We start from the raw sequence: 23,699 nt of genomic DNA on the forward strand, positions 1-23,699 counted from the left end.
CACCTGTTTTCTCTAGTAAGGTCTTTAATAGCATTTTTAGCCAACAGCCACCCTGCTCTTCAGACACCAGTTTTATTCACTGAATTATAGCTGCAATTAGGAATACCTGCTCGAGTTGGTTCACCTTTTTGGGCGATCATAGCTTGCAGATGTCCGGAAACAGATTCCACATGGTGGTTATACTCTACTCGACCCCATGGCCATTGCAGAAGCTCTGTCAGGTCACATTTTTTGGACGGGTAGGAGCAGATCTCACAGCCCGTTCCAGCATACCCAAAACATTCAACGTGGTTACTGTCTGGTGAGCTTGGGGGCTAAGGCAGCATGAAGAATTCATTGTCATGTTTCTACAACCAACCTCCTGGTGATCCATACATGTTGAAAAATAGCACTGTGGTCAAGAAAGACCTTCTGAAATATAGGTGAAGATGGTCAGCTAACCGGCCCTCGGCCTGTTGAACCCAAATAGGTCATCCACAGGATACGACTTTATGCTATTTATACCAGATGTCCACTGATGTCTTTCCTTGGCCCATGCGAGTTGTTTGCGATAATGCAGTGGTCCCCTTGTTGGTCTTCAGATATTGAACCCTGGTTAATACAAGGTACACCAGATGATTATTGAGGAATTTTTCTTACTTACCTACTTCTGGGCTAGTTGGTGCTGGAATGGAATATTGTTGCTGAGATAACAAGCATAACACCCATCATGCACCTTTTGGCTTTGTGATCTTCTGTTAATTATCTGTCTGTGGTTCATCCAGTCCCTGAAGGCAGCAAATACTGCTATTTCAGGAATACTGGCACCACATCTCTGGGCTCCAACAATCTGTCTGCTCAAGCAACTATGTTTACCCAAGGCTGGTAAATATTGCCTTCTACTGTACAGAAGAGGGATCAACACATTTTCCAAGAGCCAATCATGATGCGGCCACCACATGGTATCAATGTCAAAAGATCAAGCACCAGCTGTTCCTAATGCAGTCATTGTTCAGTGTAAGTGACACATGATAGGTGAAAGGAAGATTCTGTAATGAAGCCTTGGAACACATTTTGGTCCAAATGAAGCCTTGGAGCCATATGGTCAAAATTCTGCATAAAAATCAGTGTATAAAAATGGAGACGCAAAACTGATTGAAATCAGTTCATTTAATGCGTAATTAGTTTAAAAAACCCAGTGCAGCCACTACACAATATAGAGAGCTGTCTGCTTCTGTCTCTCTTTTATGTATATGCAACGCTTCGGCTTTGGCAAAAAGGAGATCGATGGGGGTGCAGGTTGTCAGACCTCCACCAATCAGATTTTAATGCTATATCCCTGAGGATAGCCCATTAAAAAAAAATTCCATAAAGCACTTTTGCTTCTATATTCTATATTAGTCTTCTATATTCCATATTAGTCTGACATTAAAACCGTATTGACCTGGAAGTTGTTTTGTTGACACTAGTGTCATGCCTTCCATCAATGACCGAACCATAACTGCTGTGACTAATTCAATTTCTGATAAATTCAAACTATTACTGATATATAATATAGCCAACCAAGGTGTCAGTATTTTCCTAACAAGCAATATTGGAAGGGCATGTGGAAATCCCAACAACATTTCATAGCAGTTTTACGAAGACTCCTATATATTTTATGGTCTAAATAACAGTTCGTCAGTGGCAAACCACTACATCTTGCTGACAGGCAACGAATGGAGAACTGGTAGTGACTCTAGCAGCAATGTGCCCTTCTTCAGGTCAGATATATGGAGTAGAGAAAAATGAGAAATCCTTTTAGGATGATTTTGTGGTCCAAAGGTTATCTTTTTCAATTATTCTCACTGACTTCCTGGCCGATAAGTAAGTCGAGGTTTCTGCTTTAGGTTACATGGCCTGTAGATGATTAATTTTAGTTTTGCTTTTGGTACAGCCTCTTTCAGACAAGGACTATGGGTGCCTTTGAGAAACCTATACTTGCATAGACTAGGAGCAATAACGAATATTCTTGTTTTTTATAAAAAAAAATAAAAATAACCATTGATGCTTACAAAATTCTAAATAAGTTTTTGGTGCTTCATTTCTATTTAGGGAATTTCGAGTTTAGAACTCCCAATTTCATATACCCTGTTAAGGAATTCAGAGTTAAAGTGTGGGAGATTCTCTATTCAAGATCCTTATGTTTTATCCAGTGGTGAGGAGTTAGAGTATCTCTTTTTCTGGAGGTCCTATTCTGCATTAGGCTGGTTCACATAACTTTTTCTCCCATACGGGAGCGCATACGGCAAGGGGGAGCTGAAACCTTGCGCTCCCGTATGCTTTCGTATGTGCTCCTGTATGTAATTAACTTCAATGAGCCGGCCGGAGGGAAACGTTCGGTCCGGTCGGCTCATTTGTGCGCCGTATGAGCTTTTACAACCGGACCTAAAACCGTGGTTGACCACAGTTGTAGGCCCGGAGAAAAAGCGCATACAGCGCAAAAATGAGCCGACCGAATGATTCACTCTGGTCGGCTCATTGAAATTAATTACATACGGGAGCGCGATGGTTTTAGCTCCCCCCTGCCGTATGCGCTCCCGTATGGGAGAAAACGTGATGTGAACCAGCCCTTACACAGACAGCCATTTATTTAAATAGACAATGGGAAATTCTTATTAAACACTTAGATCCCTATTACAAAGGGATCACACATCATCTTTTTAAATGATTAAAGACAAATGATTTAAAACATTACACCACCAGCATGTGTTTACATACCTGGCGTTTAGTGTCCCTCAAAAACCTCTGTTAAAGGGGTACCACAACCCTAGACATCTTCCCCATCCAAAGGATGGGGGATAAGATGCCGATGGGGTCCCCCGTGATCTCTGCTGCGGCACCCCAGACATCCGGTGCACGGAGCGAACTTCGCTTTTATGCTTTTTTCTACTGAAGAAGGGGTTGTCTAATGATCTTAAGTACCCTGAAACGCGTCTAGATTAGCTTGTATCTGAATACTGCACTAGACAGCACCGTTACCTATATTTGGAGAACTCCACCCGCCTATGACCGGCATCTAAACAGGTGTAGTGTACGGCTGTTCCAGCTCTCTGACATCACCCGCCATAAGATAAGCCGCATGTTAACATCACACTCCTGCCAGAGTAGCGGCTTGGACGATTTCACTGGGATCCAGTGAGCACGGCATCCACACACAACGCCTGTTGTCAGCTGCTCCTCCAAGAGACCTGCCAGTGCTGACATGAAGTCAACAGCCACAGGATTCCATCCAGGTCCGTCGCAGTACGGGACCAGTGGAGACGCACTGGTGAGATGCACCTGAACCATATTTAATACCACTGTTTTAACAGCCACAGGAAATTGTCTAGGTCCGTCGCAGTACGGCACCAGCGGCTACCTGTGAGACGCATTGGAACTGCATAGAATCGGACATATTTATTTCTACATCTTAATTTTCCATTGCTGGACTATCAGTTGTCGGTCTGTCAGAATATCATTAGCGGACTATAAACAAGTGACATTATTGCTTAATTCAACTACGGTGCTATTATTTATCTATTCCATATATCCACCACTAGGGCCCATTGGTGGAAATTTATACCAGTGCCTTTTGTGTGTGTAAATTCTATATTTTTTAATTTTGTTTTCTTATATAATAAATAAATATCCTGTGAATTTGAAGCACGCTCTGTATTTTATTATACTTCTAACATTACGCACCATATTGTATGGTGGTGTCTTTGAGGTGTGTTTATAATTTTATATTATTAGTTTTAGTCTTAACCATTTGGGATCGGTTTATGACCACATATACCTCGGACATTATAGCTGTGAGCTGCACACATCTGTTGGTTGTTTTTCCGAACTTCGCTTTGTATCGGATGACGTGCAGTGCGGGGCGGAGGTTCGTGACGTCAAGGTCATGTCCCACTCATGATGTCAAGGCCACGCCCCCTCAATGCAAGTCTATGGGAGGGGGCAAGTCACGGGTAGGGCGTGGACGTGGATAACGAGCCTCCGGCGCTGCAACCGATGCTCTAAACGAATGCCGGGTGCAGCAGGGAGATCGCAGGGGTCCCCAGCGGTGGGACCCCCGCGGTCAGGCATCTTATCCCCGATCCTTTAGATAGCGGATAAGATGTCTAGGTGCGGAGTACCCCTTTAAGCCAGCTTGGCTCTGCTATCCTATTTAAAGTTACTTTTTTCTTAGCAGGATTGGAGTCACAGATTCCTTTCCTTAGTTTCCAGCACTTAAAGTGGTACTCCAGTGGAAAACATTTTATTTATTATAATTTTTTTGTTTTTTTTCAAAACAGGTGCCAGAAACTTATACATATTTGTAAATTACTTCTATAAAAAAATCTTCAGCCTTCCAGTACTTATCAGCTGTTGTATACTACACAGGAAGTTCTTTTCTTTTTTAATTTCTTTTCTGTCTGACCACATTGCTTTCTGCTGACACCTCTGGCCATGTCAGGAACTGTCCAGAGTAGGAGCAAATCCCATTAGTAAACTTCTCCTGCTCTGGACAGTTCCTGACATGGACAGAGGTGTCAGCAGAGAGCACTGTGGTCCGACAGAAAATAAATTAAAAAAAGGGGTACTCCAGCAGGAAAAAAAATTGCTTTCAAATCAACTGGTGCCAAAAAATCATAAAGATTTGTAAATGATTTCTATTTTAAAGTATTAATCCTTCCAGTACTTATCAGCTCCTGTATATTACAGAGGAAGTTGAGTTGTTCTTTTCTGTCTGACAACAGTGCTCTCTGCTGACACCTCAGTCCATGTCAGGAACTGACAAGAGCAGGAGAGGTTTGTTATGGGGATTTGCTGCTACTCTGGGCAGTTCCTGACATGGACAGAGACGTCATTAAAGGGGTATTCCAGGAAAAAAATGTAATTTATATCAACTGGCTCCATAAAGTTAAACAGATTTGTAAATGACCTCTATTAAAAAATCTTAATCCTTTCAATAATTATCAGCTGCTAAAGTTGAGTTGTTGTTTTCTGTCTGGCAACAGTGCTCTCTGCTGACATCTCTGCTTGTCTCGGGAACTGCACAGAGTAGAAGAGGTTTGCTATGGGGATTTACTTCTAAACTGAGACAGGTGTTATCAGAGAGCACTTAGACAGAGAATAACTCAACGTCAGCAGCTCATAAGTACTGAAAGGATTAAGATTTTTTTTATAGAAGTAATTTACTAATCAGTTTAACTTTCTGGAGCCAGTTGATATATATAAAAAAGTTTTTCCTGGATAACCCCTTTAAGGGCTGCTTCTAAGAAGATTGGTGCAACCTCCAAGACCAGCAATGGTAAAGAGGCTACTTTGCCCCTTGTTTGTGGACTTGGCAGTGCCCATTACTGCAGCTTGTCCCATTTACTTTAAATCTTGTTTTCGGCCACAATTGTGGTACTTGATCTGCTCTCAGCTGTACATGCTTTGCTTCATGTCCTGTTCTTACTACAGTAATAGGGTTTAAGCCCTATATCTTGCTTTTGTAAAACACTGAATGGAGTTTGTCCCAAAAGCCTTTTTTTGTTGTTGTTGGAATATGTCATTTTTAATGACATTCTAATCTCTGCCACAGGATCATATTTACAGCACTCTGTGAGGTTAATGCCTCCTTGTGTTTGAAGTGCCTATTCTTAGATGTAGGACTTCTAAGGTAGAGCGCAACTTAAAGATGTCGCTTCAGAACGACAATCCGACTTAGCTGCCTTTTCATGATTAATGGAAGCATTCCTGTATTTTCTCTTTGTAAATATAGCTGTGCAAACACATCATAGGGCTGAAGTATTTTGGGCATTCCCCTATCAGTACAGCAGTAAATTCTCCGCAGCTTCTGAGACGTTGCTTTAGCACAAGTTGGAACAAGAAGCATTTTTTCTGTCTTGAGCAATATGTGTCAATTTTTTTTTTTGTTGGCACGTTCATATTTATTTCCGCTTCTTTTTCTCTCTCTTCAGTAGAATATTGTTTTCCAGCTCCTGGCAGACGCTGCGTATGATTGATATATATCTCTGAATTTAAGACTTTCTGTTGCCAGAGATCAAAAAAAATAAATAGAATTTTAGAAGCCAATTTATCTACTGAAGTGACAGAGCCTCATTTTCTACTTGGTGGGGAAATGTACCCACTTTTAGTATTCATTACTTTAATGGGTGTTGAAAATCTGAAATATTTATATCAGAGGTTCACTGACAACGTATGGGTCTCTGGCTGGGTCTAGTGTCAGCACTTATTGGGAGACAGTCTGCCAATAGACGAGCCTGCTGTCAAAAGATATTAATAGGGATAAATAAATATGTTCCTCTGACACCTGCAGGCAGTGACCCATTGTTCATATGTCTCAAAAAGCCCCCCTGGGCCCTTCGGAGCTGCTTGGCCCTTTGGCTGAGTATAAGGCTTTGTTGGCCTTTACTCCCACTTAGTAAAATATCTCTATGGTACCAACTAAGGAGTGATTAAATAACACAAGGCACAAGACAAAAACACCTAAAATGCCCCAAAAAATCATAATGCAAACAAATGGCTAGAAGATGGCAGTCAGGAATTGAAGTAGATGCATAATGAATAGAACAAACTATAAAATACACAAATTTTCGCCGTATAAGACAAACTTTTTCTTCCCCAAAACTGGGGGGGGAAAGTTGGTTCGTCTTATACGGCGAATACACACCTATCGCAGCGGTCCCTGCAGCCATCAACGGCCGGGACCCACAGCTAATACAGGTCATCACCGATCGCGGTGATGCCCTGTATTAACCCTTCAGAAGCGCCGATCCAAGCAGACCGCCGCGTCTGAAGCGAAAGTGACACTAACCCGGCTGCATCGGGAGGGACCTTACCTGGCTTCTCGGTGTCTGCTCCGTGCCGGGATCCCCTGCATGGCCGGCGCTCTCCTTCATCGTCATCTGGAGGTCCGCTGGTTGAAGATCACTGTGACCTATACTTTACATTGTATTCTAGATTTTCCTCATTTAAAATTGAGTGCGTCTTATATGCCGGAGCGTCCTAAAGGGCGAAAAATACGGTAGCGTTTGCTGAATCCTTTCCTAGATCTATCCCTAAACACTGACCCTAACTCTAGACAAAACTGACCTGCATTGTCCCTGAAAATATCCGTATTGAAAAATTCTAAAATAACTGATCTGATTTGGAACAAAACTAAGCTTCTCTAGAACTAGAGAAACACAGGGAATACAACGCATGGATTATATGCTATAATCCGAACCACACAGCAAAAGTCAGGAACATTTGAGGGTAGATTAAGGGGGTACTCCGCTGCTTAGCATTTGGAACAAACTGTTCCGAACGCTGGAGCCGGCGCCGGGAGCTTGTGATGTCATAGCCCCGCCCCCTCATGACGTCACGCCCTGCCCCCTCAATGCGAGTCTATGGGAGGGGGGCGTGACAGATGTCACGCCCCCCCTCCCATAGACTTGCATTGAGGGGGCGGGACAAGACATCATGAAGGGGGCAGGGCTATGACGTTACAAGCTCCCTGCGGTGGCTCCAGCCTTCAGAACAGTTTGTTCTAAACGCTGAGCAGTGGAGTACCCCTTTATGGAGTCAGAAACTCCTACTGCAAATGAAAGCTGAGCGGAGTAGCGTTATCATCTGATCCACACTGATCGATCATCTGTGATCCGGTGCATACCTACTGCTCCAAACAAATGAATAAACAAAGAATAGCAGGGTGGTCTGTGCTATTTGTAGCACAGAAATAGGAAACAGGACACATTAATGAGCATAACTAGAGAGCAGTGGGCCCAAAGCGGATTTTAAAGGACAGGCCCCTCTGTGCCACCATATAGAAGTTAGACCCAACTCCGTGCCCCTTTATTGTATTAGGACACCAATATAATAGTTAGATCCTCTGTGCTCTCATGTAATATAGTCCCCCTCTGTGCTCTCATGTAATATAGTCCCCCTCTGTGCTCTCATGTAATATAGTCCCCCTCTGTGCTCACATATAATATAGTCCCCCTCTGTGTTCTCATGTAAAATAGTCCCCCTCTGTGCTCTCATGTAATATAGTCCCCCTCTGTGCTCTCATGTAATATAGTCCCCCTCTGTGTTCTCATGTAATATAGTCCCCCTCTGTGCTCTCATGTAATATAGTCCCCCTCTGTGTTCTCATGTAATATAGTCCCCCTCTGTGCTCTCATGTAATATAGTCCCCCTCTGTGCTCTCATGTAATATAGTCCCCCTCTGTGCTCTCATGTAATATAGTCCCCCTCTGTGCTCTCATGTAATATAGTCCCCCTCTGTGCTCTCATGTAATATAGTCCCCCTCTGTGCTCTCATGTAATGTAGGCCCCCACACTGCCCTTATGTTACCCGCTGCTCCTCTTTGGGTTCCTGGCACTCTTCTTCCCTGCAGAATTTCTCTCTTCTCTTCTGCTGCAGGCAGCATGGTAGAAAGTAGCTTATGTGCGCACACAGAGAACACAGAACATGTGATCCTGGCCTCATGTAGACCCTCGATACACCCCTTTATGTCCAGGGAAAAAGATTAAGGTCACTCGTATTGCTCATGTGGCAAGGAGGCCCATGATCCCCCCCCCCTAGGGGTCCGTTTGCAACTGCAACCTCTGTGACCCCTATTGGTATGCCACTAGACACACACATTGGAAAACCTTTTTGCAATCAACTTATTCCTACCTATTCTCATTGACGGAAATCTGAACGTTTATCTTTTCTGTATTACAGACGTCTTAGATATGAGAGAGTGAGGGGCAATCTTTACGTCTAACTCTCTGTAGTCAGCCTATTTTTTGGATATTTTTTAAGGCTCAGTCTGTGGGTTTTTCAGTTACATCTAGTGTATATGTGTGTATAATGTGTGTGTATATATATATATATATATATATATATATATATATATATATATATTCGGGAAAGTCTTTTGGCATATATGTTAAATAGAGGCTGTGATAGATGTTTAATGATGGCCTCTGTCATGTCATACATAGACTACCGTATTTTTCGCCCTATAGGACGCATCGGCGTATAAGACGCACCCAATTTATAGGTGCAAAATCTAAAAAAATAAAGATTTTGAACCCGTTGGCTGTCCGAGCATGCTGGGAGTTGTAGTTTTGCAACATCTGGAGGTCCGCAGATTGAACACCACTGCACAGGAGGTAATACTCACGTGTCCCCGCCGCTCCGGACCAGTCACCGCTGCCCTGGATGTTGCTCCATCGCTGTCGCCGTGTCCCCGTCGCTCCGGAACGTCTCTGCTGCCGGCCGGGTATCCTCGCTCTCCGTCGCCGCCATCACGTCGTTACGCACGCCGACGCACGTACGTGACGACGTGATGAGGAGGAAGGAGAGCGCCGGCCATACAGGGGATCCCTGAACGCAGAAGACACCGAGGAGGCAGGTAAGGTCCCTCCCGATGTCCTGTAAGCACTTACCCGGCTATTCAGTCGGGCTGTTCGGGACCGCCGCGGTGAAATCGCGGCGGCCCCGAACAGCCCGACTGAACAGCCGGGTTAGTGTCATTTTCCCTCCAGACGCGGCGGTCAGCTTTGATCGCCGCGTCTGAAGGGTTAATACAGGGCATCACCGCGATCGGTGATGTCCTGTATTAGCCGCGGGTCCCGGCCATGGATGGCCGCAGGGACCGCCGCGATAGGGGTGTATTGGTCGTATAAGACGCACCAACTTCCCCTCCCCCCCCCCCCCCCCGGTTTTGGGGAAGATAAAGTGCGTCTTATACGACGAAAAATACGGTAATTTGGAATCTGACATATCAGATACTATTATAGCCTATGGATGATAAATACCACTTTTAGGCAACTATTTAATACATCTGTCACCCATAGTCTATTGTGGTATCCATTTAGTAGATACAACCACAAAACATTATTGCAAAGCTTTTGACATATACCGGTAAATTAAATGAATGTCTGCGATTAATCTTATACAGTGACATCTGTCAGTAATTGGCTACTATGTAAAAAAAAAAAAAAAAAAATTACCACCATTTTTTACACTCCAGTCTTAAGTAAATTTCTGCTGTCATTTGTCGGCAAACATAAGAGGCGCTACTGTGTAGTTTGTGGCTATGCGCTGCACGGTGAGATCGGCACCATCCCTTAGGCCCCTTTCACACTGCTGTTAGTGCAGCGCAGTGTGACAGCGACTGGGAGAGCCGGGCAGAATAACGGGAGAAAAATTACAGCTTTTGCCGTCTTTTTCTCCTGTTATTCATAACGGGTCCCAGTGGCCCCCATAATAGTAAATGGGAGCGGATGGGACCCCTTGTTTGCCATTGCTCCCCGTTATGAGAGCGGCTGTTAAAGTCAGGAAAAAAAAAGAGACCTTGTCGACCGTTCTCGACGGGGAGCAATGGCAGTGTAAAAGTAGCCATATCTGGCATAGGTTCCAGCTTTAGAGTACCAACTAGAGAAATCACCATTAGGGTTAAAGGGTACCTCTCATCAAAGAAACTTTTGATATATTTTAGATTAATGAATGTTGAATAACTTTCCAATAGCATGTTAATGAAAAATATGCTTCTTTCTATTGTATTTTTCCCGATCAGTCCTGTCAGCAAGCATTTCTGACTCATGCTGGAGTCCTAAACACTCAGAGCTGCCAGCCTGCATTGTTCACAGCCAAACAGTCTGTGAACAAAGCAGGCTGGCAGCTCTTAGTGTTCTCCTTTGTGAACAAAGCAGACTGGCAGCTCGTAGTGTTTAGGACTCCAGCATGAGTCTGAAATGCTTGCTGCCAGGACTGGTAGGGAGACCCCTAGTGGTCATTTCTTCAAAGTGGAAAATTAAATAGAAAGAAGCATATTTTTTAATAACATGCAATTGTGAAGTTATTCTGCATACATTAATCTATAATATATCAAAAGTTTTTTTGATGAGAGGTACCCTTTAAGATAAAACTTAGCTTTTACTTAATTCAGATAGTAAAAAAAACATATAAGGGTACACTAAGAAATATTGAAATGAAAATAAGGGGAATAGAAAGAAGGGTACAGGTGAAGCCCTACCTAATAATCCTAATACAAAGAACACTCCTAATCTCTACGTGGGGAAATTGGGAAAGGGATAAAGAACAACAATAATATGTACAATAATAAATGCAAGTGGCAAAACCGCTCTTTCCAACGCGTTTCACCCCTAAAGTTTCAGAGGCTCATCAGGGATAAGAGGAAACTACACAATTTATGATGAACCAAGATATGGTGTACCACAAGGATAATAGTAAATGATAAATCAGAACTTGATGTACCACAAAGATAATAATAAGGTGTAAAGATATAACAACAAGTCACAGAGGTGTCTAGAAAGATTGTCTGTCAAGAAGTAGTCTGTCAGAGTCAGATGTATATTGCCTATACATTAAGCCATAACAACAAGACATTAAATTGGTCACATTATAGAGAGATCCCAATCACAAATAATAATAATATAGACGCATATAAATCTTGTGAGGGTCAACATATGACCAAAATGTCAATTTCTGAACTGTGGATGAACTTCACAGATAATTGTTAGAACCCCCCCTTAATAAGGTGGAAAGAGAGAGATAGCTCTTCCAAAATTATGGCCTCACATTTGTTAGGGGACAGACAGACTCCTAGGTATAAAATAGGCCAGATATGTGATGATTGAATGGCAAAGAGTAGAACCAGAGGGAAGAGTATTCGTATCCCCTATAGATCTAGGGTTCCACTGTATTATTACAGTACACTAATGATATTAGGGTTAAAGATAACCGGATGGTGAATGCCGGGCTTCAGAGATACTGAATAGTGTGGACTAGTGTGATAACACTGTCCAGTCCAGAGGAGCTGATGTTGTCTTCTGGTTCGGCCTAAGCAACGAGGACGCCGTCCTAGATTTAATTCACTGTCACCAAGGGCTCATTATCAAAATGGGTCCTGGTATCCTAACTGATTACCAGAAGTTGGTTTATTATAATAGGTTCCAGCTTGGTTTTATGCTAGTAAAGGCCCCTTTTTCCACCGCGTTGTGCTCATGGCAAGTATGGCCCTTATAATAAAGTAGGCAATGCAGCGGCTGGCCTTTGCCTCTTGCTTTAAAATCTACATTCCGAGGTACTTTAGATTTCAGCTACAGTATATGCTTGCTCTCCAGTGTATATTGTAGTGAATTCGGCATGCAACCAGGCCCCGCTCCCTTTGGGACTATTCTAGACCAAACCACAGGTGTAGAATCTTTATAAATTTTCCCCTATATTTTTTTGGACTGTATTATTGGCAGGACTAGTGCACTTTGCTTGCTTTCCTGGACATAAAAGATAGGCAGCAGAAGAAACAAAAACGGAACTTATTCCAAGCGCCAGATCCTCTGATGTAGTCAGTCTAACAAAGTAGACCAATTTCAATAAAAGCTAACATTTATTCCAAGCATAAATCAAAGCGTTTCAGACCCGAAACGGGCCCTTCATCAGGACAGAATGCTGTCCTGATGAAGGGCCCGTTTTGGGTCTGAAACGCGTTGATTTATGCTTGGAATAAATGTTATCTTTTATTGAAATTGGTCTACTTTGTTAGACTGACTACCTCAGAGGATCTGGCGCTTGGAATAAGTTCCGTTTTTGTTTCTTCTGCTGAGTATACCATTACTGGACCAGACGCTGCCTGGGATCGGGGGAATCAAGCTGCAGGATCCCATTCTATGATATATGCGATACCAGATGTTGTGCTCTGAGCGCAACGCCACAGGGTGAGTGTTATTACCAGCATCTCCCTACCTGTGCCTAACGTACTTCACCAGGGGCGCTATTGTGTTCCTTTTTTTTTCTCTTTTTATCTTTGGACATAAAAGATGATTTTGTAAGATCTTCTGCATGAATACCTGTGATACTTGGTTAGGTTTCGGGTCTTGGCCTTGAGAGGGCGGCATAAACCTGGTGACAGATTCCCTTTAGTAATATGGGAGTCATCTCACCTTGAATGGTCTCTGGATCCTCCTTCATGATCATCCGGTAGTAGCAGGAGAACAGGAACACATAAGGCTTACATTAACCATATATTATTCAATACCAAGTGAGATTTTATTTAACATAAATCTATGTCTTTGTGTTTTCTCTTGCAGAGTGATGCGCAGTATGCGACCACAGTTGCTGACAACATAAAAAGCCTGTAAGTTTTTTTTTTTCCTTCTTTTTCCATTTTTATGTGCATCCCAATACTTTCATAGATTTCCATTTTATGAAAATTCACATTTCTTCTAAACACAAAGCTCTCACATAATACATAATATAATGGCAAGGGTGTAAACTCTACAGGGGCTTGAGCATACAAATGGGGGGGAACCATCATTTCATTCTTACGAGCATGGTTATTTCTTTGCAGTGCCCTTGAAATGTTAGTACAGCTTTTGAGAACATTTACGGGAAATCTTGGCAGGTTTCTGCCATTTTAATTTGCGCATTTTGTGCACCGCTCTTAACAATCTAGAAGTAAAATGTCTTCTGAATGGATTGGATGAAAGAATTTGGACCTGCTTCATAAAGCATTTTACTAGAGGAATCCTATTGGGGAGAGTTAACCATATAATCTTTAGCAATAAACCTCCTTGGCAGGTGGTGAAGTGAGTGCACTAGCGGAGAAAAATAATGTATAGTGCAGAATAAGTTCGGAAACAATATCAGGGCTTTAGATTTTGACAAAGGGAGCTGAAGAAAGCATTGTGCCTGGCCACAAGCTTTTTAAGATATGGATAGGTGCAAACGTACATACTCAGGGATGTCATAAATGAGGTCTCCATACAGTTAGGCTAGTTTCATAGCACGCATTTGGTCTGTTTGCCATATGCACTTATTAAAGGGGTATTCCAGGAAAAAAAACCTTTATATATATATATATATATATATCAACTGGCTCCAGAAAGCTAAACAGATTTTTAAATTACTTCTATTAAAAAATCTTAATCCTTTCAGTACTTATGAGCTTCTGAAGTTAAAGGGTACCTTTCATCAAAAAAACTTTTGATATATTATAGATTAATGTATGCAGAATAACTTTCCAATAGCATGTTATTAAAAAATATGCTTCTTTCTATTTAATTTTCCACTTTGAAAAAATGACCACTAGGGGTCTCCCTACCAGTCCTTTTTTTTATAGATTTCAGACTCATGCTGGAGTCCTAAATCTTAGACTGCAGCCGGGACACAGACAAACTCCCTGACAGGGAGCAGTGCTGAGTTTGTCTGTGTCCCGGCTGCAGTCTGAGATTTAGGACTACAGCATGAGTCTGAAATCTATAAAAAAGGACTGGTAGGGAGACCCCTAGTGGTCATTTTTTCAAAGTGGAAAATTAAATAGAAAGAACCATATTTTTTTATAACATGCTATTGGAAAGTTATTCTCCATACATTAATCTATAATATATCAAAAGTTTTTTTTGATGAAAGGTACCCTTTAAGGTTGTTCTTTTCTGTCTAAGTGCTCTCTAATGACACCTGTCTCGGGAAACGCCCAGTTTAGAAGAGGTTTGCTATGGGGATTTGCTTCTAAACTGGGCGTTTCCCGAGACATGTGTCATCAGAGAGCACTTAGACAGAAAAGAACAACCTTAACTTCAGAAGCTCATAAGTACTGAAAGGATTAAGATTTTTTAATAGAAGTAATTTACAAATCTGTTTAACTTTCTGGAGCCAGTTGATATATATATATATATATATATATATATATATATATATATATAAAAGCTTTTTCCTGGAATACCCCTTTAATCTCCCATCGCATATGGCAAATGTATCCATAGATCCCCATTTCCCAAGGGAGGCCAAAAGGGTGTCATTTTGGGTTCTATGTAGTTTCCCTTTATTTGCTGGAAGGAATAGCGCAATCCTCTGTGCCATTTAATGGAGCAGGAACCAATAACAAAATGTACAGTGTACGTTTATTTAACATGGTAGTCTATGTATGATGAATGACATAGGCATATTTCTTAGGTACAGTGATCTCTCAACTTACAATGGCCTCAACATACAATAGTTTCAACATACAATGGTCTTTTCTGGACCATCGTAACTTGAAACCAGACTCAACATACAATGCTACGGACAGTCCAGATCTGTGAAACGTGTCAATACCCGGAAGAACTGACCAATCAGAATGGACATTTTACTGTTAAAACCCCTGTATTACTTAAGTGCATGCACTGACTGGCTGGTAGCGCCCCCTACAGTACAGGGAAGTACTACATGTTCTGTAATACTCTTTACCTGTTCCAGGGTTAGCTGCTCCTTTGGACACCAGGTGAGGATGGCTCCATGTTACTTTTTTAGGATATTGTGTATTCTGTACAAAACCCTGAAGAAGCTCCTGTCCTCTACATAGACCAGCATTTCCCAACCAGGGTGCCTCCAGCTGTTGCAAAACTACAACTCCCAGCATGCCCGGACAGATCACTGACACAGTGATTTACAACTTCCAGTAGATCTTTCTTACTTTTATATATAAGGATTTGCTTTATCTGTATTACTTATCTACTTATTTTTCTTTAATCCTCACATTTTCCTATTTTTGGATAATATTTTGGTGGCTTCAGAACCAATTACCAGGTTTCCATAGAGTTCTGGTCTCAACATACAATGGTCTCAACATACAATGGTCGTCCTGGAACCAATTAATATTGTAACTTGAGGGACCACTGTATATGGCAGGGAGCCATTCTAATGTATGCCAAATATCCAAGTGGAAACAGCTCACCTCCGGACTGTTAGCACCCGTGCCCCGGCTACACAACGAAGGAACAGAGAAGAAATATCCAGCATCCAGGTAAGTTCCAAGGGTATACTTTATTTGAGGTAGCAAATACACGTATAACTCTGACGCGTCAGAGTTATACGTGTATTTGCTGCCTCCAATAAAGTATACCCTTGGAACTTACCTGGATGCTGGATATTTCTTCTCCATTCTAATGTATACTTATGCTGGATACTGTAAAAATGCAGGGCAGAAAGAGCCTAAGCTGGTGCAGCTGCTGGGAATCTGCAAAGAAATTTGAAAGAGTTAGAATTTTCCTGCAGCGCCTCCACAGGTAAACTCAACATTAAGCAGATGCCCATTGGGTTGTCCTTGTAGTCCATGGACTAGCTGGGTCTGCAAAAAAAGAGAAAACGGACCTATTGATCAAGTTACTCTAATAAGGTTTCAAAATGGATTTTTATAACCAGTCAGCTCCTACATTTCATACTATATATCCTTTTTATGCTTCCACTTTGTTCTACTCATTTCTCCATTTAGTTAGATAAACCACATGCTCTACTGGATTAACTGTTGGTGCCATCTCAAGCATGATACCTTTCTCTAAAATGTCCAAATGTCCTAATAAGGCATGCGTTCTGAGGTTGAAACTGGGGAAAGACTTCCAAGGGGTGGGGGGTAACCACAGCGCTGACCAGGAACAGACACGTCTGCCTGATGAAGCCACGCAAGCGCGGTGAAACGCGTTGCATTATTCAAATAAAACTACCTTCACTCACCTGATGTGTCTGTTCCTGGTCAGCGCCGTGGTTACCCGCCACCCCTTGGAAGTCTTTCCCCAGTTACTGCTCACCTGATTGGGAGGCTGCAGACCGGACCTATCCGCTCATCCACGCTTACCATTGTTGTGTGTGAGTTCGCACAAACACCTGGGGTAACAGACTCGTATAATCACTTCCCTTGGTATATCCACCCGGGTGGTATTACGCTATGGAGCGCTCTCTCTTGCTTTTATAGTTCTGAGGTTGAGGCAGTCTTTCGGAGTGGGGAGGAGGGGGCTCCCTAATGGTCCACAGTTTGGAGACCTAGGTTCTAGAGAGTGGTCATAAAGGCATTGCATTCTGGTGGTCTAATTGCCTTTCCTCCTCAAGTAGTGTGTATTATCTTACATTGCACCTCTTACCTGAGCAGTCTGTGCTATGGGGGACTGTTTGGTAGATACACATAGCAGCTATGGCTTCTTTAAGAATGTTTCGTAGTGCATAAACTAAAGCGTGACTGTGATGAAAGATGCACTGTATACAGTAAAGCATTGTGTCCATGTATCCTCCCAAAGTCTAGAAGTAAACCTCAATGACACTACTCCACGATCTCTTATATAACACATTTGAGGTAAGCATTACCTACCTGCTCTGTATCTGGAAATCCTTGAGGTCATGATACGGCCCATTCGTTCTTTTCATTGCACTTCCCACTTATCAGTATTGCATTTGGAGGCCTAATAACCCTTTAAATGAATCAATTATTACTACTATGAATCATCTTGTCAGCTCTATATGCACTTTAAGCTATAGATATTGAAAAGAAGTCCAGTGGGCAGCGGCTAAAAACGCTTTGAAGCACCAGGCAACACAACATTAGTCTTTATTGCTTGGTATTTCCTACTTCTAAAGCTAGTGTGAAAGTATTGATTCTTAAAGCGTACCGGTCTTATCCCACAAGAATGTTTTCTCTATATTACTCAGTATCTAATCCTGATAATGTACGTAAAATAAAAAATGTTTCTTTCTGTTGCTACCTTTCTTTGTAATTCTGTGCTTCGAAAGGGGCATGTCCTCACTCTGCGTGATTCACCTTATTCCCTGAGTGCTAGGTCTCTTTTTAACCCCTCCTCTCTGGTAAGACCCCTTACACACTGCTGTTGCTCCCCGTCCAGAACGGCCGTTAAAGTCTCTTTTTTTTTTGTGTGACTTTAACAACCGTTCTGGTGGCGGGGAGCAACGGGCAACCATGGGTCCCGGAGGCTCCTTTTTACTATTATGGGGGCCACCGGGCGCCATTGTTTTTTGACAGGAATGGCAGGAAGAAAAAGACGGCACAAGCAGTTATTTTTCTCCCGCTATTTTCCCGGGCTCCCCCCGACGGCCGTCACACTGCCATGTGCTAACGGCAGTGTGAAAGAAGCCTAAGACAGCAGTGATAACAGAGGAGTGCTAGTCCCGCCTTTGCATACTAGACTTTGTCCATGCCTGTGCTTCAGCTTGGACAAAGATGATGATGCAGCAGGACGGTATTATGTTCTGGATAGTATGGGGACCCCTAGTGGTGTTTTTTTTTTTTGAAGCCATGATTTCTAAATAAAGGAAATAAAATGTTCTTATGAAGTATATTAGAAAGGTAAATGTTTTGCCAAGATGTACAACATATAAAAAGTTTTTGTATCTGACATTGTCCATTTAACCCATTTCTAGGTCTCATTTAATATATCCAGCATCACCATTTTTGAATGACGCTCATGGAGACATCTTGAATTTTTTTTTGTCTTGGACTTACGTAGTTTTGTGTCATTGTCAGTTCGATATATATATATATATATATATATATATATATATATATATACACTAGCTGAGTACCCGACACTGCCTGATGTGTTATCTTAGTGTTCCTTTTATTTTTTTTGAGCAGTGTATTTCCCATAGACCTGTATGGAACTTTAAATAAAAAACCCTGACTCCGGCAAATGGGGATGGGTAATGGTTAAATCACCTATCCTATGTTTGTTGCTGACATATAAGTAACATGTGTGCCAAGTTTCATGTTAATATCTCTAGCCGTTTGGAAGTGATGCTGGAACATACACACAAAAACACGCACATTGAAATATATATATATATATATATATATATATATATATATATATATATATATATAGCTCAATGTTACAGTTAAAACTAGTGTTTAGTTAAAACTGGTTTTCTCTAGTGAAAACTAGTTTTGACTAAATGCCTTTGTTGAAACACCAGTTTTTACTTAATGCCTTCTTACAAACTAGAATCTACTGCTAATCAAAAACCGAATGTCAATTGAAACTGGTTTAAAGTAGAGAAAAGTAGTTTTAACAAAATGACTCCGTTCAAACTGTTTCCACAGAGGTCAAAGTTCATCTAGCTTACACGTGGCTCTTGCAATTCTAGTTTTCACAAAGAGTTCAGTCAAAACTAGTTTTCAATGGGGAGAAGCAGTCATTCCTAGCAGTCAATTCTAGTTTTCACAAAGACCTTAAGTCAAAACTAGTTTTCACTGTGGAAATGCAGTCAATACTAGTTTTCACAAAGGCATTTAGTCAAAACTAGTTTACACAAGGAAAACCAGTTTTAACTAAAAACTAGTTTTAACTGTAATATATAGTGTGTGTGTGTGTGTGTATATATATATATTTATATTTCTTTTTTTTATGCTGGAAGTATAAAGTTCTGCTGTATAAACCAATGAAGGACGTGGTAAATGTGGCTTAGCTTTGTAGACGGGTACAGCATTCTGGAGCTGCCACATCGGATCTGCGTAGGGCATTGCGTTTGGCACTTTCCAATCAAGATAAATCCTTCATCTGTAAAATAAAAAGCCTGAAAGCCCTCTTGAAACCGAAACATAAGTGAAAAAGGGACTCCCCTTCTGCCTTAGGCCCCTTTTAGAGAGCTGAAAATACAGCATGTGATGTGACGGGCAGTTCCTGCCAACACGCCACATAATGGATGGTTATCAGAGGATAATGGGCTTCTTGTAATGGGTTCATTGTGTAGTGCCGGCTGCTGAAATCACCAGAAGTTATCTAAGAATGCGCTTTGTTCCCAGTGCATTGATTTCTCTTTTATTTCTGTTTTGATGGACAAGACATCAGTCAGCGGGCGCTTTACACTGACCCCATAGGTAGTTCTGGCAATCACCAATAGGAGTGTAGACTTTTATCAAACACACTGATTTTTACAATTTTCTTTTTGTTAAAACGGTTTAAAAAATTGTCCGGGTGTGACCTATTTAGCATCCTTCTTTTTTTTCCTTTGTGTAATACTATTGTGCCAGCATTATTGCAGGTATACAGTATGTGCAGCCATGCCCACTTGACTTATCTATTCTCATTGTGGAACAGCATTGAATCAAAATAGACTTAAAGGTACATTCCCATTTTATAGGTGACCTCTAGCCAAAGGCTGTCCAGACATGCTGGGAGTTGTAGTTTTGCAACAGCTGGAGTCACACTGTTTGGAAAACACTGCTCTAGGATATAACATCCCTATATGATTGTTTGAGATCCAACCTCTGTGATCCCCAGACTGGTGCCCCAAGGTTTCTGCTGTGTAGCAACACTGCAGCACATCTTCACTTCATTTATTTTTTTTAAGTACCGTATATACTCGAGTATAAGCCGACCCGAATATAAGCCGAGGCCCCTAATTTCACCCCAAAAACCCAGGAAAAGTTATTGACTCGAGTATAAGCCTAGGGTGGGAAATACATCATCATCCCCCCTGTCATCATCCAGACCCCCGTCATTAACACCCCCGTCATCATCACCCCCCTTCATCATTACCCTGTCATCACCCCCCCTTCATCATTCCCCCCGTCATCATTCCCCCCGTCATCATCCCCCACTCATTATCCCACACCACCCCCTTCATCACCGCTTGTCAATGTCTGATTTAACAGTGGTCTTCAACCTGCGGACCTCCAGATGTTCCAAAACTACAACTCCCAGCATGCCCGAACAGCCATCGGGCAGTGGTCTTCAACCTGCGGACCTCCAGATGTTTCAAAACTACAACTCCCAGCATGCCCGGACAGCCGATGGCTGTCCGGGCTTGCTGGGAGTTGTAGTTTTGAAACATCTGGAGGTCCGCAGGTTGAAGACCACTGAGGGCGGAGAGTTCACTCGAGTATAAGCCGAGGGGGGTGTTTTTAGCACGAAAAATCGTGCTGAAAAACTCGGCTTATACTCGAGTATGTACGGTACATTATTATGGGGGCAATCTCCATGGACATAGACAACAATAAACATAACTAGACTCTATTCTTTCTTTTGGATATGTTTACATGAGAGGGGGATGCTGATCACTTATTGTCTTCTCTATCTAGTGGTGTCACCTTTCACTGTAATGCTGTAGACATTCCAGCAGCCTCCTCCTTACTATTACATAGAACAAATCTGTCCAAGACTTCTTGTTCTCTGCGTATATTGGCAGGCTTGTAGGAAGTGTACAGTACCTTCTGAAGGGCTACATTTATGTAGGCAGATAAATAGTCATGGAAAAATAGTCCACATCCATCATAAGGACATACAGCCATACATAATTGGCACAGAGTATGGCTGCCCTAAAGAATATTCATACAAGACAAGGCTTCAGTATAGAGTGCAGGAGTACGTCGGCGCTGAACGGACCCAGGACACAGCAGGGAAGAAGGTAAAATCCAATTTATTTTATTCAATACATAAATTTATCAAATAAATAAATTGGATTTTACCTTCTTACCTGCTGTGTCCTTGGTCCGTTCAGCGCCGATGTACTCCTGCACCCTATACTGAAGCCTTGTCTTGTATCCATACGTTGTGGAATCCACACCAGGAGGGCTGCAGACGGACCATTGTATCCAAATGATTTCCATTGTGGTGTATGAGGCTACACAACCACCCAGGGTGAGCAGTTTAAAATGAGCTTTTACTCTCCCCTCCCCCCATCTCCGGTGGTATTACCCTATGGAGCGCCTTCTCTCCTGTTTTTAGAACTAAAGGGTATTCGGCTCTTGTAAAGTGATGGCATATTATTTGGATCACTTCATGATCAGGAAAAAAAACATGCGCCAAATCCACACTACAGCCCAACTCATAGCCATGTGTGAGTCCCAAAAGGTCAGACCACGATCATGAAGTAATGGCATATCCTTTTTTTTTTTTTTTTTTTTTACTTTTTTTTCAAAATTAACAGAGCTACATAAAGAAACAGAGGATCCTAAAACCAATGGACATTATATTACAGTGGTGTATGAAGTTGACAGAAGGAACTTTTTAAGATAACACAATATTTAAAAAGAAAATATAGAATGACATAGAGTGGCAATTCCCAAAACACATGACCGTGTTCACACCACTCGTTTCTATTTTATAGTCAAATAAACAGGACTCTTGCACTGCATATTCTGCTCTGGATCTCTGTTCTTCTATAATTGAAAAGGTGCTGCCAGCACCATCCGATAACATAAAGGTGATCTAAATGAGCTGAATATTACAGATTCAAATTTTTTTTTATGTTTGTAAAATTATATTTAAAACATAAACCTTCATAAGAAAATGTTATTTCCTTTTTATAGAAATCGTGGCTTATTTAAAAAAAAAAAAAAAAAGAGACCACTAGGGGTCCCCATGCCATCCAGAACATAATACTGTTCGGCTGCATCATCATCTTTGTCCAAGCGGAAGCACAGGCATAGACAAAGTCCAGTAAGTGACGGCGGGACTAGCACTCCTCTGTGCTCACTCCTGTCCTATCAGACTGCAGCATGCAAAAAAAGGGAGGAGGGGTTACAGCGCAGCCTGCAGTGATTTGGATGGAGAGACCTAGCACTCTGGGAGGAGATTAGTCATGCAGAGTGAGGACACGCCCCCTTTTAAAGCACAGAATGACAAAGCAAGTGAGCAACAGATAACAGAAGATATGTGTGAGAAATGTAGGTGCTAGACACATAAATACTCATGTTCGTGATCAGGATTAGGTACTGAGTAACATATTGTGGGATATGACCTTAGAAAGAAAATAGATGTTAAAAAATAAACTCAAATTTGATCTTTCTTGCATTTCAGGTTCCCAAATGAAATCCAGTCAGGCCTTCTAGAAGTTATATCTCCATCACCCCATTTTTACCCAGATTTCTCCCGGCTACGAGAATCTTTTGGAGACCCCAGAGAACGTGTGAGGTAACCCAAAATAATCTCATATATTTTTTTGTTATTCCCATGATTGAATGCTAGGTTAATCTGCCCCGCTGGCACAGCAGGCGTAATAGGATGAAAGATAATGATAATTTTGGCTCCTGTTTTGTAACACAAAGCATATTAAGTAACCCTGACCTCTAAATTCACTTTTTGTGTTACATGAAGATTACAGATGACTTTTGTTCTTCATTCCAATGTTCAGCTTACCAGAAAGAATGAAATGTCCCGACTCGTTGCTGCTAACAGAGGTTACTAATGGACATTTTGCTTGTCACTCCAGATCTGCTCTCTGTTATTCTACATTCTCTGTTTGTATATGTTATACTTGTCCTTTTGGGCCTTGTAATATTTAAGTTGATGCTTGATATAGTATATATACAGTATAAGTCACTACCTTGTAAGTCACTACAGTTACTAGTGGGGTACCACAGGGGTCAATACTGGGTCGACTTCTTTTCAATATGTCCCCCCTTGTAAAGGGATTACAAAGTAGTATTTCTATGTTTGAAGATGACACCAAACTGGGTAGGGTGATCACCACAGAGGAAAATATAATATTACAGAGGGATCTGGGGAAGCTGGAGGCTTGGGCACAGACATGACAAATGAAGTTTAATGTGGATAAATGTAAGGTTATGCACTTGGGTCATAAAAACAAAATGTACAATTATGTGCTAAATAATAAGACACTAGGTCAAACTTCTACTGAAAAAGACGTGGGGGTACTGGTGGACAGTAAACTCACCTTTAGAAATCAGTGCCCAGCAGAGGCTGCCAAGGCTAACAAAGTCATGTGATGTATCAAGAGAGGCATAGAGGCACGTGACAAGGACATAGCTTTGCATCTGTATAAATCACTAATCAGACCACATATGGAGTATTTTGTCCACTTCTGGTCTTCTGTATATAAAAAGAATATGGCCAAACTGGAGCGGGTGCAGAGGAGAGCGACAAAGACAATTGATGGCATGGGAGGATTACAGGACCAAGACAGGTTATCAAGCTCGGGGTTATTTAGT

The 23,699-nt window shown here is 41.8% G+C and overlaps 1 protein-coding gene across 2 annotated transcripts in view; it reads left to right on the forward strand.

Annotated features, from left to right (window-relative positions):
• Positions 1-23,699, forward strand: part of MGAT4B (alpha-1,3-mannosyl-glycoprotein 4-beta-N-acetylglucosaminyltransferase B) — a 412,865-nt gene that overhangs the window by 261,330 nt on the left and 127,836 nt on the right. For both annotated transcript variants that reach the window (XM_056517013.1, XM_056517014.1), the window contains exons 5-6: positions 13,078-13,124; positions 22,549-22,662. In XM_056517013.1, the coding sequence (XP_056372988.1) occupies positions 13,078-13,124; positions 22,549-22,662 (161 nt within the window). The remainder of the gene's footprint in view (positions 1-13,077; positions 13,125-22,548; positions 22,663-23,699) is intronic.

Source organism: Hyla sarda, chromosome 4 (genome assembly GCF_029499605.1).
Source record: "Hyla sarda isolate aHylSar1 chromosome 4, aHylSar1.hap1, whole genome shotgun sequence".
NCBI lineage: Eukaryota > Metazoa > Chordata > Amphibia > Anura > Hylidae > Hyla > Hyla sarda.